The 18,401-nt window shown below is 40.5% G+C and overlaps 1 protein-coding gene across 3 annotated transcripts in view; it reads left to right on the top strand.

The window, feature by feature from the left end:
* Positions 1-11,964, top strand: part of rnf111 (ring finger protein 111) — a 123,353-nt gene extending 111,389 nt beyond the window's left edge. For 2 of the 3 annotated variants that reach the window (XM_080214148.1, XM_080214149.1), the window contains exons 10-14: positions 188-320; positions 8,998-9,090; positions 9,216-9,311; positions 9,502-9,623; positions 10,804-11,964. In XM_080214148.1, the coding sequence (XP_080070274.1) occupies positions 188-320; positions 8,998-9,090; positions 9,216-9,311; positions 9,502-9,623; positions 10,804-10,921 (562 nt within the window). In that variant the 3' untranslated portion in view covers positions 10,922-11,964. The remainder of the gene's footprint in view (positions 1-187; positions 321-8,997; positions 9,091-9,215; positions 9,312-9,501; positions 9,624-10,803) is intronic. The other variant, XM_080214150.1, reaches the window with a different exon arrangement.
* The last annotated feature ends 6,437 nt before the right edge of the window (positions 11,965-18,401 follow it).

Below are 18,401 nucleotides of genomic sequence, written 5' to 3'. Positions count from 1 at the left end.
CACAAAAATTGGACTTGTGATCCTAGACAGGTGATTTTACTCTTTGTATGGGTTTTTTTTCCTGTTGGTTATTAATTGCTTTTTCTAAATAATATGTAACACTTTGTAACTATGAATAATGAACTAAACTTGGCACAGATTTAAAGCTGTTGAGTGAAGAATTAAACTTTTTTTTTAACTGTTGCAGGGATCTGGGTATCGACCCAGGAGTGACTACAGCACCATATCCACCAAGTCACCTTCCCCCTCACTTGGCTCATTACCATCCGCCTCCACCGCCCCGGCTTCACCATTTCCCAATCGGAGCACTACCGTTTATGGTGAGCAAAACAATAGATGATATTTCACGATGAGTTTACCAAAACTGTGATCAGGATCACGTTGATGACAATTGCCTTTTTCAGATGGCCACCACTCCAACTTAGCACTACTTAGAAGGTCATAGCCATGTAGTTAAATCCACCTGAATGATAGAATATAGTATGGCAAACCTTGTCTCAATATTAATCTTGTCCATATTTTGTGTGCAGGTTGCATATTTATAAATGCTCTTGTCAAAAGTGTTGAGGTTTATTGTATTACTGGTGTTCTTGATATAATTACTCACCTCTTTTTAATTTGAGATGTTTTGTGCTTTCAGTGCAGGCTGAAAAACACATGTAAAGATATTAATAGACAGCAGTTGAAATAAAAAAGACTGTATAAGCTTTGAAGGATAAGTAAACTCCAGGATGTGCTTTCAATTTAAAATTCTCTTCAATTTGTGCCAAGATGTTTTAAGAATTACCCTAGCTTCTATACATCACAAGTTATCCATCCAACAAGGCTTTTCCTTTTGAACATAGAACCTTCATTTCAAGTTTCTGTTTTTCATCAAACACTCCAATTATTTAAGTTGTTGTAATTGCTGGGACATGTCAATTGGATTCTTCCAGTTTGATCTGGTTTCCCAAATAAATGAACAATTTAGACATGCTACAAGACATACTTCAGCTGCTACTTCCACCCTGATTGGCATGTCCATGGAGTAATTTTATTTTCTGAATTAACATCAAAATTACCGCAAGTTGTATTTATTGTCCATCCCTAGTTGCCCTTGAGAAGATGGTGGTGAGCTGCCTTCTTAAACCACTGCAGTCCCTGCAGTGTAGGTGCACCCACTATGCTGTTAGGTAGAAATTTCAGGATTTTGACCCAGCGACAATGAAGATATGGTGATTTATATTTCCAAATCAGGATGGTGAGTGACCTGGAGGGGTACCTCCAGGTGGTGGTGGTTTCAGGTATCTGCTGCTCTGTTCTTGCAGATGATAGCAATTATGGGTTTGGAAGGTGCTGCCTCAGGAGCTTTGAGTTACTGCAATGCATCTTGTAGACTGCACACTGCTACCACTGTTTATCATGTGAGTGAATGTTTATGTAAGGGGTGTCAGTCAAGCTTTGTTCTGGATGGTGTTGAGCTTCTTGAGTGTTGTTGGGGTTATACTCATCCAGGCAAGTGGAGAGTATTTTATCACATTCATGACTTGTGCCCTGTCGATGGTGGACTGTCTTTGGGGAATTAGGATATAAGTTATTTGCTGCAGGAATACTTGCCTCTGACCTGCTCTTGTAACCACAGTATTTGTATGGTTAGTCCAGTTTAGTATCTGGTCAATAATAACCCAAAGGATGTTAATAGTGGGAGATTCAGCAATGGTAATGCCACCAAATGTCAAGGGATAGTAACTAGATTCTCTCTTGTTTGAGAAAGTCATTGCTTGGCACACATCTGTGGCACAAACGTCACTTGTCAGCCCAAGTCAGGATACTGTCCAGGGTTTTGCAAGTTTGGACATAGACTACTTCAATACCTGAGGAGTCGCGAATGGTGCTAAACATTGTGCAGTCATCAGTGAACACCCCATTTCTGACCTAACACTGGAAGGAAGGCCATTGATATGGCAGCTAAAGGTGGTTAAGCCTAGGACATCACTGCAGGAGTTCCTTGGAGTAATGCCCTAGAATTGAGATGATTGATCTCCAAACACCACAACTATCATCCTTTTGTGTCAGGTATGACTCCAGTCAGTTGAGTGTTTTCCCCCTGATGCCCATTGACTCCAGATTTGCTAGATTCCACGCTCTGTCAAATGCTGCCTTTCAAAAGCAGAGACTCTCCCCGACCTCTGGAATTCACTTGTTTTGTCCATGTTTGAACCAAAGCGATAATGAAGTTAGGAGCTTCATGTCCGTGCAGAACCAAAGTGAGCATAAGGAAGCGGGTTATTGCTAAGCAAGTTCTGCTCGAAAGGGCTGTCAATGATCCTTTTACTGATTGAGTGTATACTTGTGGGGCGGTAATTGTCTGGATTGAATTTGTCCTGCTTATTGGATATAGGGCATATCTGGGCAATTTTCCGCTTTTTGGGTAGTTCCATTGTTTTATCTGTCCTGGAACAGCTTGGCCAGGCACAGGGCAAGTTCTGGAGCACAAGTTTTCGCTATTGTCAGGGCCTGTAGCCTTTGCAGTATCCAGTGCTTTCAGCCGTTTCTTGCTATCACATGGAGTGAATCGAATTGGCTGAAGACTGGCATCTTTGATACTGGTGACCTCTAGAAGAAGCCGAGATAGATCATCCACTCAATATTCTGGCTGAAGATCGTTGCGAATGCTTCAGCCTTGTCTTTTGCACAGATGTGGTGGGCTCTTTCACTATTGAGGATAAGGATATTTGTGGACTATCCAGTGAGTTGTTTAATTGTTCATGACTGGATGTAGCAGGACTACGGAGCTCAGATCTGATCTGTTGGTCGGGAATTGCTTAGCTCTGTCTCTTTCTACTTAAGCTATTTCATATGCAAGTAACCCTGTATTGTTGCTTCACTAGATTGACACCTCATTTTTAGGTATGCAAATGTTGCTCCTGACATACCCTACTGCACTCTTCTTGGAACCATGATTGATCCCTTGGCTTGGTAGTATTGGGAGAGTGGGGGATATGCTGGGCCCTGAGGTTACAGAGTGCAATTCTACTGCTGCTGATGGTTCACAGCACTTTTTTCCCTCTCGGTTCCCCCACCATCTGCCGCAGACCCAGTCTAACCACTTCAGGGCCTGGCCTGCTCAGTCTGTGGTGGTACTACTGAGCTAGTCTTGGTGATGGACATTATAGTCCCTGCCCAAAGTGCATTGTGCACCCTTGCCACACTCAATGCTTCCTCCCAATAGTGTTCAGCATGAGGAGTACTGTTCCATCAGCTAAGGGGGGGCGGGGGGGGAGTTCATGGTAATTGGCAGGAAGCTTCCTTGATCATCTTTGACCTCGTGCCATGAGACTTCATAGGGTCCAGAGTCGAGTTCGAGGACTCTGAGAGATTCCCTCCCGACTGTGCCGTCATGTCTGCCGATGGTATCTGGAAAGTTACCATGAGTGATTCCATGAGTATTACTATGTCAGATGTTGCTTAACTGGTCTGAGAGACAAGCCATTAATTGTTAATAAGGAGGACTTTGCAGAATTGATAGGACTAGGTTTGCTGCTATTGTTTCCGGTGCTTAGGTCGATGCCAGATGGTCTGTCAGTTTCACTCCTTTTTGTTGACTTTGTAGCGATTTGATGCAACTTAGTGGTTTGGTAGGCCATTTCAGAAAGCATTTAAGAGTCAACCACATTTCTTTGGGTCTGGACTAACAAGTAGGCTAGACCAGGTAAGAACAAGGTTTCCGTTCCTAAAGGACATTTGTGAACCAGATCGGTTATCACAGTAATCAACAATGGTTTCATGGTCATCAACAGAATTTTAATTCTGGATTTTTATTGAATTTTGAACTCAAGTCCCCAGAGCATTACTCTCCAGCCACAGTCTCTGGATTACTGATTCAGCAACAAAACTGTTGCACCACTGCCACTCCGTGCCTTTAGTTGAGCAAAATGTCTCCAGGCTCTTCACAGGGATGTTAGGGAACAAATGTTTTATGCCCACCCACATTGATATTAGGACAGACAACCGAGAGCTTGGTAAAATATGCACGTTTCAAGGAGCATTTTTAAAGGAGGAAATGAGGGTAGATATAGAGAAAGAATTCTGAAACTTGGGACATAAGCCATTCAAAGCACAGCCACCAATTGTGGGGCAATGGAAGTTGGTGATGCACCAGAGCAAGGATTGGAGAGGCATAGAATTGTGAAGAAGCTCCCTGAGGCAAGAAAGGACAAAGCCCCATGGTGGGATTTGAACATGAAAGAAAATTATAAATTTGAAGCATTGTTGAAAACAAGTGGTATTACAGGTAATTGGTTATGGGTGAACAAAACGTGTGGGAGTTTAGATATGTCTAGTAGAGCTTTGGATGAACTGAAGTCTATGGGCAGGTAGGCCAGCCTAACGAGCTTTGTCTTGAGGTAACAGATACAGGCATGAGGCCTCAATAGTTAGGGCTAAAGCAAGGGTGGAGATGAGCGATGTGACTGAGGTGGAAATGACCATTCTTGGTGATGGAGAAGACATGAGGTTTGTGATCTCAACTCCGCCTAGTTGGATGCTGGGGTTGCAAATAATCTGGTTCAGCCTCAACAGTGGCAGGGAGAAGGAAAAAACAAATCCAGGTTGCAAAGTGATGAGCTGCTGTCAAAAGCATAATTTTTAATTTAGAATTTTAATTGAACGCCTTATTTTTTGCATTTCTAGATGTGCAGTTCATATTGAAATGCATATAAAATCAGAGTTAAATTTCAACCCTTGTAGTCAAATGGCTTCCTGGCAATGATATTTTTAATGACATTTATAGAAAGTATAAGATTGTCATGGTTGACTGGGTGTTAATACTGGGAGAAACCTTGAGATAAACTGCAATCCCCCCCTCCCTTCTGTGGCTGGTAAAACCTTGCTAATCTTTCAGAAAAAAGAAACTGATGAACTGTCAGACGACTAGGTAGGAATTAGTTCAACCACAGAGCTGAAGGTAATTCAAAATAGAAGCAGCTGAACTGTTTGGGATTTAATTGTTCAATAAAGACCAGAATCAAGCAAAAAGGTAACGCAATTTTCAGAAGCAGATAATGCGCACAATTGTCAAAACTTGAAGTGTAGTTTAATCTTTGTTTCTGACTTTAAAGCACTATGTTGATTATGTACATAGTTTTAAAATAAAAGTATTAGCAACCTTCTGCTATCTCAATCAGACTATTTGATATCTTGCCACATCAGTGAAATGAGCTTTATGGTTGCAGTTTTTGCATCATTTCTTATGGTTTCTCCTCTCCATAGCTGGATTAACATCTTGGCCATTACTTGGCTAATTAAGTGAATTAAGCTGCTTGGGAGTTACAAAATGAATATTATTGCAGGTGAAACAATGACAGAAAAACACATCAAGTCAGTCAGCTACTGTTCACTAGGCTGATACCAGAGATGAGGGGGTTGAACTATGAAGAGAGGCTGAATAGACTGGGTTTGTACTCGTTGGAATTTAGAAGGATGAGGGGGGATCTTATAGAGACATAAGATAATGAAGGGGATGGATAGGGAAGAGGTAGAGAGATTCTTCCTGCTCAGAAAGGACAGCAGAACTAGAGGGCACAGCCTCAAGATGGGGGGGGGGGGGGCAGTTTAGAACAGAGTTGAGGAGGAACTTCTTCACTCAAAGGGTGGTGAATCTCTGGAATTCTCTGCCCGTTGATGTGGCAGAGGCTACCTTGCTAAATATATTTAAGACACGGGTAGATAGGTTTTTGGTAGGCAAGGGAACTAAGGGTTATGGGGAGAAAGCGGGAAAGTGGAACTGAGCCACTTCAGATCAGCCATGATCTTATTGAATGGCAGGGCGGGCTAGATGGCCTACTCCTGCTCCTATTTCTTATGTTCTTATGAAAGGACAAATAAGTTACTGTTTTAGATGTGAACCCTTCTGCTGTTTAAGGAAGTGATTCAATATTTAGTATATTGTTAATCTTGCTTCACACTCAATTCTCGTGGGGCAGTCTCAGGAGTGGAAAGTTACCAATGCAGTGTTTCAACATCACGGAATTGGCGAGGTAAAAATTCACATGAACTGCTTAAATTTCCATAGAAAAGTTCAGGTTTGAAAATTTCTTAGGCCCTCAATGGTGAGGAGGAAAATGGGGCAGGAGAAATTTGAAGGCAAGACTGAGGAAGCATAGCAACTTTTCTTTTGAAAGAAATGGGAGGTGAATGAGGGAAGGGAGTTTTCAAAATTGCAGGCATATTAACTGAAGAATTGGCCACAGCTGGTAGAGTGCAAGGAATGGAGCCCAATCAGTAAGGCAGGTTCTGAAATAGAAGGTGCAGAATGGAGGAAATCATTAAGGCTTAGGCTTGAAAATGATATTGATAGCATTAGAGAACTGGAGAGTCTTGGAACGAGGCAAAAAAGAGATGGGGTTGCCCAACCAGATTTGTAAGAGATGCTAGCCTGTGTGACAAAATGGAGATTTATTAATGGTGTGCAATGTTGGTTATATTAAAGTTTCCCAAGGTTGTTTATATGATGTCATAAACGATAACTGACAGGAAAGGACCCTCTGGTCCATCCAGCCTGCACACTATAGCTCTGCACCCCATCCCAAAATCCCATGTGACCTACTAGGAGAGGCAAAAAATAGATGAAAAGCAGTCCACTTTGGGGCAAATATCTGTCGAATTCCTTTCCCAACCATTGCCTTCTAAGGCAATCAAAGCCCAGGAAAACTTTCTGATCCTGCTAACTCTATGTAATGCATATATCTTGAGTAGAGATTTCCACCCCAGCCAGAAACTGATCTAATTCCAGAGGATCGGTGTTTTCTAATAACCACCTACTGACATCTAAGTATCAGTTCTCCTCTTTGTGTTAATAATCTTGATCAGATCACCTCTTAAATCTATGCTTTCAAAAGTATAAAATCCCACCTCTTTTGGCCTGTCTTCATAACTAAGATGCTTTCAACTGGAAGCTGCTCTAGTGACAACCCTTCACCCTTCTCTAAGCTTCACTATCATCCACAAAAGTGGACACGTTATTCTAACCAAGATATTGTACGAGGACAAAATGGTATGCATTATAGCCATTATCCTATAAATGTACCTGACATAGGTGGCTCCACCTCTCACTTCACACCACTGCTCATGAACCTTAAAGATTTATGCACTAGAACAAGCAGATCTCTTCCTTTCTCCGCCTGCTTTAATGCTGTTTCCTGGGCAGTGTTGGGTATGTTTAATGGTGACCCTGTCCATGTGTAAGACTGCACTTTTCTCAATTTAAACATAATTTTTCAGTCATGAACCTCTGGCATATCACAACCATCTGAAGCAGTTGAGTCCCATTGTCAACAGTCCTGACACTTGTATAATTACCTCCAACATCTAGATCAGGGTTTCCCAAATTGTTCTGGCCATGATCTCCCGAGATTACTGATGGAGCCTGAAGAAACAAATTTATAAAAGTCTTTTCTATTATTTATTGTAATTAACAAGTTATCTTACGCAACGAGCAAAGTCTTACCTTTTTGTCGTCTTAATGGGAAGAGTGATGCAGCTACTTCTACTCGCATTCATTTAAAATTATAAAAGCAAAATACTGCAGATATTGAAATCTGAAACAAAAACAAATCATTTAATTTGAGGTGAGCTGCTGGAGAGCTTGGTTTTCACAGGCACTTGCTCTGTCAAGTGTTTTCTCTCTCTTTCTCTGACACACTCGCTTCTCTCTCACACATACACACTCAGTCTCAACTCCCAAACCTCTATTCCTTTTCCCCCTTCAACACGCTCACTCACCTCTCTCACTCAGATTCTCACTCCCTTTCTCTGTCACTCTGTTTTTCCCACCCCTCCTCGCACCCATGCACTTACACCTACTTGCCCCAGCACCCCTTCTTCCACATGCTGGTGGTCTCATACCTGCCCCATGGCCCACTACCCGCCTCACTCTAGAGCCACTTCCCCCTCCTGCCCCACAGTCACTTGCTTCCCTCGCTTGCCCCCAGCTTGTCCAGTCAAAGGCTGCTGGCTTTTCACTGCATTGATAGCCAATAAGCAGCCAATGTAAGGAGAAGCCAGCCTCTGGATGAGCTGCTTCATTGCAGTTCTCAAATGTTAGACATCAGCCTGGCCTTGCACAGAATGATGTAGAGATGCTGGCGTTGGACTGGGGTAAACGCAGTAAGAAGTAAGGTGTGTGGAAGGTTCTGATCAGAACCTGATGAAGGAACACCGTTTCCGAAAGTTTGTGGGATTACTATCAAATAAATTGGTTGAACTTGAACCTGGTGTTGTGAGACTTCTTTCTTGCACGGAATCCCAGGGTTTGGCAGAACCCAGTCTGGGAAACACAGATATCAATCATTAATAAAAGAAGTCATGATCCTGATGACACTGTCTGTAGAAGGTCACTGACGAGCAATCTCTGAACAGCTTCAAATTCCCAGAGCCTTCTGGCAGTTCTCAATCAGCTCAGTATATTACTATTCATATCGGACACTTCAATCTTACAGAGAAACCTCGTATCGGTCATTTTTTCAAAAGCTTATTTATTCAGAAGCCTGTCAGGCTAACATCAGTGAAATTTCTCTCATCCTTCATCTTATTCAAAAACTGCAATCCACTTTGTTAGACGTTACTTCTTGTTACTTTTGAAGCCATATTGTGTGCCCTTAATGTGACCCTTTCTATCCAAGTAATCATATATTGTATCACTAATGATTCCCTCAAGCATCTTTCTATTACCAATGTTCATGAGTTGTGAGAGAAGCTAAACATATTTGCTGTGTAGCATAGCCCAGAAAATCACACTTATTTACACACTCACATTTGAAATGTTGGCGTGGTTACTTTCAGTGCAAAATGTTGACAAAAGACGTGACCTAGGAAGTCTGATAAGAGTTACATACATAAATTTTTAATAATATCTAGGTAGAAGGACAGTGTCTCTACAGACCTGACTTTAGATGCAAGTTTTAAGATTATTATAATATGTTTTAACTCAATTACCTAAACTATTTTTTCCTTGCATAGGCTGTACCACCAGACATGGCAGGCTACCCTCATATTCGCTACATTTCCTCAAGGCTGGAAGGAAGGTTTCCAGGCCTCCGAGCCACTTATGAGGTTGGTATTACAGGACTAGGAAATGTAACTCTTTTAGATTAAAGTGTGGATGAATCTAGCTCTTAAGGAATGTGAGTATATACAAATTAAAATGTGAAAGCCAAGTTATTTTTCCTCATTCACAGGATTTGCTGCATTTAGAAGAACGACTGGGCAATGTTAATCGAGGTGCTTCACAGGGTACAATTGAGAGATGCACATACCCACACAAATATAAAAAGGTACAGACACTTCCTTATTATTTCAGTATTTCAGTGTTGATGTGTTATAGAAACAATTAAACTTTTAAACTCTTCTAACATCTTGCAAATTTCTTTTAATGTTAGCAAATTTGTTAAAATTGTTATTGCAAATGCTTTGTGTGATCTCTATGGTTGAACCACCTGACAAACTTGAATTTGTGGTAACAAGGTGATAACTGACTTACAGAGGAAACTGCAGTACAAACAGGAAGAAGAGGATGGAATTGAGGATGACACTGAGGAAAAGTGTACCATCTGTCTGTCTATTTTAGAAGAAGGAGAAGATGTTAGGTGAGGTTGTCTTGTAGATAAATATTCCATTATTTGGATAAATGTGTGCTATAATTCCAGAGTCTGGAAAGATTTCCATAGACTGGCTTTTACTCCCTTTAAAGAAAGGACAAAATCTTAATTCACTGTCAAACAGCCATTGATGCAAAAGGCAGTAGATTGGCGAGTTGCCTTTCTAGTTAGTAAACTACTATACAATGTAAATTGGATATTGTGTAGTCCTCTACCTCTCTGTCAATAAATACATTCTTCTATAAGTTTCTGATATGGTAATTAATCAGTTTTTGAGCTATGAAAAATTTTATATGGAATTCTTAAGTACCTGATAAACTAATTTGCAGGATCAATTACCTGTAAACCAATTACCCAGTGGCACAGTGGTTAGCACTGCTGCCTCACAGCGCCGGGGATCCTGGTTCAATTCCTGGCTTGGGTCATTGTCTGTGTGGAGTCTGCAAGATCTCCCTGTGCCTGCAGGCGTGTCCTCCAGGGTGCTCCGGTATCCTCCCGCTGTCCGAAAGACGTGCTACTCAGGTATTAGCTAGACTAAATTCTCCCTCAGTGTACCTGAACAGGCACCGGAGTGTGACAACTGGGAGGTTTTCACAGTAACATCATTGCAGTGTTAATGTAAGCCTTCTTGTGACACTAATAAATAAACTTTAAACTTTAATCTCTAAGCATAGGATTGTTGTAAAGATATTTGTAACCATCTTCAGCTTAGATTGCTACAGTGCAGTTATATTGGGGCTAAAGCTGCTTGTTTTTGCCATGTTCATGTGAAAAAAGTAACACATCTTATTGAAATAAGTGCTTTTTTTATCCCTATCAAATTGTATTTTTTATTTTGTCACACAAGGACTCACCCCTCACCGAAACTCAAACCATCAAAACTCAACATATTTTCAGAAAATGCCGACGGGCTTTATTTTGGGACATCATTAGGAGGATTCTTAAATCTACAGCAATGGGAAAAGCTGAATAAATTTAGCTGAAAGTATTGTTTCTGGGTTGACTGGATTTGCTTATGTGGTGCACGGTTTTTTCAGGCAAAGCTCTTACAATGCCATTTTAAGAGGCCAATAGATGTTTTAAATACTGATGCTGAGACTCCCTTTTGGACAAATGTGTATATATCTATATATAACTAATAAAATGCTGTTTTTTCTTCTTCTCGTAGGCGCCTTCCTTGCATGCACCTCTTCCATCAAGTGTGTGTGGACCAGTGGCTGACTACCAACAAGAAATGCCCCATATGCAGAGTGGACATTGAGGCTCAGCTGTCTGCAGATAGTTGACATCTTATTCAGTAACTCTCTGTACTGCAGTCAACCAAAGATGGCATGAATAACCTGCGCAGATTCAAAAGCATTGAACCTAGAGTGCGGCTACGCCACATAGTACAATTTATGCTAGGCCTACAATGATATTTCAGTATAGAGTTTAAATTTTAATGTATTTATGAAGCTTTTTACGTGGCTTTTTGTTTTTCCAAGTCATTTTATTTTGCATGGTTCCTTGGATTGCATTTCTTTGCACATAACGGGCTTTATGTCCTCAGACTTGCAGGCAAGATTAGCTGCTCTAGATAGAAACAAAGTCATTTTCATGATGCCTTGCTTTACTGGAATAGAATATGTCATCAGTCACTAACCCTGGACTTTAATTTAAACATTTATAATAGATTGTGTATATAGATTGTGATCTGTTCATTAAGGAGGAATATCAAGACATTCCGTGATTAGGGAAACAGCTGCTGTATTGTAGAAATTAATTGTCAGACGGCAGACAACCAATCAACGGGATCCTGTCCCAACCAATTGCCATTACAAGAAGTATATATCCAACCATATAAACTGTTTAGGTTTTTAATAAAGATACATTTTTGGCACAGTGGTAGATGTAATTTTTAAGAATGTCAATATTCTACAAGACTAATGGGTTCACAGATTTTTATTTCCTAGTTTTCTTCACTTTTTGTTTTTGATTTATTTTGGCTTTCCTTTTTTCCTTTTACGATTTTAGCTGTTTGGCTGCCATTAAACAGCTCTAACACTAATGTTATCTAAATTAGCTGTATTGCGTATACTTGCACATCTGATGATTTGTAATGGTGAGCTAGTCAGATTGTAGAACAAGGTTCTGTATGAAGTCATCGATAAGCACGTCTAGGTAATGTATTTGAAGGCAGATTGCAGAATGATGGCTGTTAAAGATTCAGGTGAAGTGTTGGAATGCAGTACCAATGGCAGGTATCCATGCATTCGCAGATTTGTAAAGGTCCCTGGATGCATTTTTCAGGGGGTCTTAGTTTTAAAGTTAATAAAGATAGTTAACTCCACATTGGCTGGCTGTTTTGTCATTTCTATTCAATGTTTCCCCAATTCTGCTTGCATCAAAAATTTCACACCATGTTAAATATTCCTGTTGTGGATGGTTGTTTCTGATTATATCCTGTTTAATTTTTGATCCATAAATTGTTAGTGGCAAGGAGAGGAAGCGGGCACTGTGGATTTCTTTACACTGTAGCAATCGTCAAAAACCTGCTCAATGCTGGACTGTTATGTGATCAGAGATCTGCCATTTTAAAACACCAAATGTTGGGTAAGAAGGACTGGTGTAGCATGGCTTAGCTACAAAGACTATGGGCATTTAAATTATGGCACTCGGACACTAAAATCAAAAGGTCTAATGTGAAATTCTTTTGTACACAATTATATTAAAGATGTTCAGTTATTTAAAGCAGCATTAAGATAGGATTTCATAGTGAGAGGTTATTAAGCATTCATATTTCCACAATGTAATTTTACAGCCATAATATAATTAATGTTACAGCCAGTAATTCAAAAAGCCTCTCAATGATTCAGCATACATGCATGCAAAATCTCATGCTGTGATTTATTTATTGCTGCCCTGAAAATTAAACGATGAATTCCATAGTGTCAATTTAACCCAACCAAGATGTTATTTGTACTCCAGTGCTATGAAGTGCAGCTGGCGAATGTTTTTATGGGTGCCATCAATGGTGCTAATCAGCCTTCTGCCAGGAGACTTGATTAAGGATGTTAGACCAATGTGGCTTCAGTTCCATCTACTGAGCAAGACGGAAACTAGTTTGCTGCAAGATACTTGTGTGCAATGTCTTTTGATGGTCAGACTGTCCCTTAGTTAAAGACATTTTGTCCTTGAAGTTGACCTAAGAATCCATATAGTGCAGGAGGAGGCAAATCAGCCCATTAAGCCAGCACTGCCAATGATCCCTGTAATCTCCAAAGATGATATTGTTTTGGAGTTAAAGAACATTTACCTGCATGTATGGTTATCAATGTGTTGGAATTTAATAAAACACCTTTAGCGGGACAATATTTTAGCTGCTGCACATCTTAGATGACATGCTGAAGACCTCAAGTCTTTCACTATCCAAGTGACAGGATTTGCATTTAATTCTAAACATCTCCAATTAAACATAATCCAGTGTCTGATGATGATGAGCATTGTACCCTTTTAATCTTTTCTTAAAAAAAACACTGCACTTATAAGTGGTGAAGAAAGGACCTTTATAAAGCTTCCTCAGAAGCTTACTATTTACTCAGCCTCAAACCAGAAGGGAAAGGCCCCAGATTCCTAGAGCAAAGTACAAAAGGAACAGCTTCAGAGGAAGTAGAAATTTGTGATTGGTGTGTTGTTTTTATTGTAGTATTTTCAATTGTTCCCTATCATTCTTCCTACATTAGTAAAGCCAAACCACCACACATAACAGGAAGCCACGTAAACCAAAGGCTTCTAGAATTTAAAACAAAAAGTGCTGAAAATATTCAGCAGCTATGGCAGGAGGGAGAAACAAAATTAATATTTCAGATTGGTGACCTTTCATAACTGGATTGGATTCTTGATTTCATAGAATCCTGCAGTGCAGAAGAGGCCCACCGAGTCTGCACAAACACATTAGAGACACCTGAACTCCCACCTAATCCCATCTATGAGCACTTGGTCTTGAATATTAAGATGTGCCAAGTGCTCATCCAGGTACCTTATGAAGGATGTGTGGCAACTTGCCTCCACCACCCTCCCAGGCAACCCATTCCAGGCTGCCACCACCCCCTGGATAAAAAAAAACACTTTCCTTACATCCCCCTCAACCTCCTGCCCCTCACTTTGAACCAATGTCCCCTTGTGACTGACCCTTCAACTGAGGGGAACAGCTGCTTCTTATCCACTCTCCATATCCCTCAATCTTGAACATCTCAATCAGGTTGTCCCTCTGTCTTCTGTGCTCCAATGAAAACAATTCAGCTTATGGGGTGCAGCATTTGAGCTGTTACAACAGTTTTGGACTAGAGAATGGGAGAAAATTATTAAGTACTTTGAATTGTAAGTGACCCAGTTGCCTTTTCAGGAAAGTACATACATGTGGATAATGTGTGAGGAGAGAGTTGAGCTTAGTTTTGATTCACCCCATGGTAAAATAGCACACTAACAATCTTTATTTTGATTCAGGTTTTCATGTGCTTGCAGTAGGACTCCCAGTGTCAGTGAACCCGTATCCCAGCAACAGTCTCTATCTTCAGGAGGTGAGAGAATTGTGGGTGTCAAAGTTGTTTCATCTTCAATTCCATTTTGCTGCAAAGCTTTGGATTGAAATTTTGCATTCTGAAAAATAATTCCTCCCTTTCTTGTCACAATGTAAAAAAAAATCCTGACATTTGCTAGATGATGATGAAAGTGATGGGACGGCACAGTGGTTAGCACTGCTGCTTCTCAGCTCTTGGAACCCGGGTTCAATTCTTGGCTTGAGTCAGTGTGTGTGGAGTTTGCACGTTCTCCCCGTGTCTGTGTGGGTTTCCCCCGAGTGCTCCAGTTTCCCCTCTCAGTCCAAAGATGTGCGAGTTAGGTGAGATCAGCCATTTTTAATTGTCCCTTAGTGTCAGGGACACTAGCTAGGGTAAATGCATAGGATAGGGCCTGGTTGGGATTGTGATCTCAATGGGCTGAATGGCTTTCTGCACTGTTGGATTCTATGAAAATTTGCATCATCAAAAAGATGTGTGTAAACATTTCGCTGATGATTTTTTAAAATACACACGATAAAAGTGGGAGGAGGCTTGACTGGAGTATAAAAATCAGCATAGACTGGCTGAATGGCCCCTTTCTGTGCCTTATATCTTTAGTCCTATGTGAAACTACTGTTTTCTGGTTGTTAGTCTCATCATTTATTTTCTCTCTAAACCTCCAATTTTAAAGACATGCATTGTAATCATGATACTGTTGGCTTCTCTGTTTAAACACAAAAAGTCTTCATAAACACACTGAACTTTCAGTAGATTCATATTTGATTTATTGTGGTCACATGTATTGAGACACAGTGAAAAGCTAAGGGAGTGCTGCACTGTCAGATGTGCTAAAGTGGAAGCCCCATCTGCCTTCTCAGGTGGGATATAAAAAATCCTATTGCACAAATTGAAGGAACAGCAGGTGAGTGTTCCAGGCACCTGGACACTCAAAAGTTACAGTAAGAAGTTTCATAGCACCAGGTTAAAGTCCAACAGGTATATTTGGAATCACACACTTTTGGAACACTGATCCTTCCTCAGGTGAGGACTCTGCTCTGAAAGCTCATGATTCCAAATAAACCTGTTGGCCTTTGTTGTGAGATGTCTCACTGTGCCCACCCCAGTCCATATAGGCATCTCCACGTCCATGTGAAATCTATTGGTGTCTCTTGAAAGAGATTATCCAAATTAAATTCGTACATCACAGCGGTGCTTATTCTTCAACCTTGGCCCTAAGGTACGTCGGGATATCTTGGGGTTGTGGAAGGCCCTATATAAATATAAATGTTATTTCTTTGAAAGTAAGTGTCAATACTGGGCATCGACAGCTATCTGGAATTTCATAAGTGGTTTAGTGGGTTGATGCTTTGAGTTTGGATTCAATGTTTGAGTGAAATGCCACTATTCTGGTCACAATATGGACATGTGACCTACCCTATTGAACAGTGGTCCCATCAGTTGGAGATACACAGCTTCAGCTGTTGGTGCTGTTTCTTTGCCACCACCTATGGTTGGCACTGAACCCTGGATATAAAGGCCCATTCCCATATTGGGCATCAAGTTAGTATCACCCAAATTCAGCTGTAAAATGGGCATCCACCTTTGGCATGTAGAGGACTAGCTTGCAATTTTTTGCCGACCTTGTAGATGCCCAGTTCCAAGCAGGCGTCATGATCATCTGTTTAATCCAGCTGCCTATTTGGTGCTTTGGGCAAAATGGTATCTATGCTAAGCTGATAGTAATAGGTCAACTAAAATAGATCAATAAATATTCTTCTTCCTCAAAATTACAAATTTATCAATTCTAAACAACACCAAATAAAGGACTAGTACAAAAAGAAGGTACTGCAGATGCTGGAAATCTCAAAAGAGGACAAAAATATTAGAAATACTCAACAGGAGTGAATTGAATTGGTTGAAGACTGGCAGCTGTGATGCTGGAAAACTCAGTGGGAGATTGAGATGGATCATCCGCTGAACACTTTTTGCGTGGCTCCCTATACGTGATTAAAGGATATACCTTTGGAGAAAAGAATTACTTCACAGGTTCAATTACTTTAAGCCTGATTATTTTTTAATACAAACATTGCAATGAATATACAAGTGTGCGTTTAAAAAAAAAAGTCAGTTGCTTCTTTAAAAAAAATGATCTAATGCTGTGGAATTTCTGCGAGATGAACCAATTAATTTTAAAAAAATGAAGATTCTGCATTTGGATATTTAATTTTCCAGATACTGTTAAACTATAAGCAAGAGGTGCATTGTTTTGTCCTTGGGAACCACTCATTGATAATGAGCTGCATTGTTCATTCCCCATAAATGGTGATGCTGCAACTTGTCTGCCAGCTGTTCCAAACAGACCCATGTGCTGCAGAGAAACCAGCGTGTAGGAAGAAATGTTACCATGGCAACGCCATGGGATTCCAATCAACAGACTGGTTGCAACCCATTTTTCAATCAATAAAAACAGCCCTTCGATAGGGGACAAAAGCAACAACCCATCCTCATTTCGTATCAGTGCAGGATTTAGGCATAAGCCAAACAAGCTACAGTTTAGGGCCCCACAATCCGCAGGGGCCTCTCAAAATTTCAGAAGGTTTACCATGAAGAGAACGTTTAAGAGTGAATACCAGAAAAGAAAAAGGAAGTACTAGCTTGAAGAATAATTTATATTAATGAAAGAGATCCTGATTACTTATTTTGTATGTATATTACTGTATCTGAAAATTATTTTAAAAATTATATTTAAGAATTGTTTCCAGGATATACTATATTATAATCTGAGAGAGATCAAGCCAGCCAAATGATAAAAATGTAATTAGTAAATGCATTCATTTGAAAATAGTTTGTATTTTTCACTTTAAATACCTTATTATTAAATAATTAAAAGGTTTTCAATTTTTTTGTGGTGACCCCAGGTCCTGTTTTGGTATGCACTTTTGTGAGACCTTTTGGTGTAACTTTTTGACAAGGTGCCTCCAAGCCTGATATAGTTTAGGGTCTCACCAAGTCTAAATCCGACACTGTTTCATTTCCTTATGATTAAGGACGCTATGTCAAAGGTGCTACATAAATGCCAATTATCGGTGAGATGGGATCATTCGTGAGAATAAGAAGCACAAACCTTGCCTGTTCCATCCCCAAAGAGCACTGGATTGTAGCATTGTTGAATTGTAGCATTTCTGGATGCTGCCCAGGCTGAACTAAGTTATTTCAGCAAAGGGTGTGGGAGATGTATTCCTGGTGTGTACAACTTAACTACTCACTGGTTCAAAGCTGACCCAGTATAGGAGGAGCTCTCTCTATGTGAAGGCTTTGATTTTTAAAAAAAACAGACTGAGAAATGCATTGAACAACATTCTTCACTTGGTAACTGCAAACTAATACCATCCATGGAAACACTCTGGGTGTTATTTTCACAGTCTCTCTATTAATTCTCTCCATCATCCGCCGGGCAAATTCACAACCCAACATATCAGTGGCAGGGAGTACAGATTGAACGATCCGCGCCACAGTTGCTGTGACCTGAATTCTAATCCACACTCACCGCGTTGAGGGCAGAATCTCTGCAGTTATCTTCATGCATTGCATAATTAACTCAAACACAATCAGGAGCGCCTAAGATTCTCTCCACTCCATCTGCTGCCTGAATTTATTGAAGACACAAAGCTGACTAATTTTGCCTTCATGCTTGCTGCCAAACAGCCAACTTTCATGCGGCCGCACTGTCAAAGGGGCTGGCCATAGACATGCAGATTATTCAGAAAAAGACCTTCATTAAATCTCGAGCAGTAGCGTTCTCCCTAATGCCAACAAGTGCAAAGTTGCAGTGTGAATTCCGAAGCAGCTATGTTGTTTGGCTGCTGATATGTACAGCACAGACTGGCGAAGTGATTTTGTACTCTGTAGCCTGCATGCTTTCACCCTCCTATTGAGTAGCACTGGGCAATCTGGTCTAGAATTGTGACTTTTAAACTATACATGTACTAGTGTGTTTTCATATAAATCATTTAAAATTTATTAGTGTCACAAGTAGGCTTGCATTAACACTACAATGAAGTTACTGTGCAAAGCTCATAGTCGCCACACACTGGTCGCGCCTGTTCAGGTACACTGAGGGAGAATTTAGCATAGCCAATGCACCGACCCAACATGTCTTTTCGAACTGTGGGAGGAAATCAGAGTACCCAGACGAAACCCACGTAGACACAGGGAGAACATGCAGATT

This window comes from Carcharhinus amblyrhynchos, chromosome 28 (genome assembly GCF_965287045.1).
Source record: "Carcharhinus amblyrhynchos chromosome 28, sCarAmb.v2.hapA, whole genome shotgun sequence".
NCBI classification, from domain to species: Eukaryota; Metazoa; Chordata; class Chondrichthyes; order Carcharhiniformes; family Carcharhinidae; genus Carcharhinus; species Carcharhinus amblyrhynchos.
This window is presented reverse-complemented; position numbering and strand designations above follow the sequence as displayed.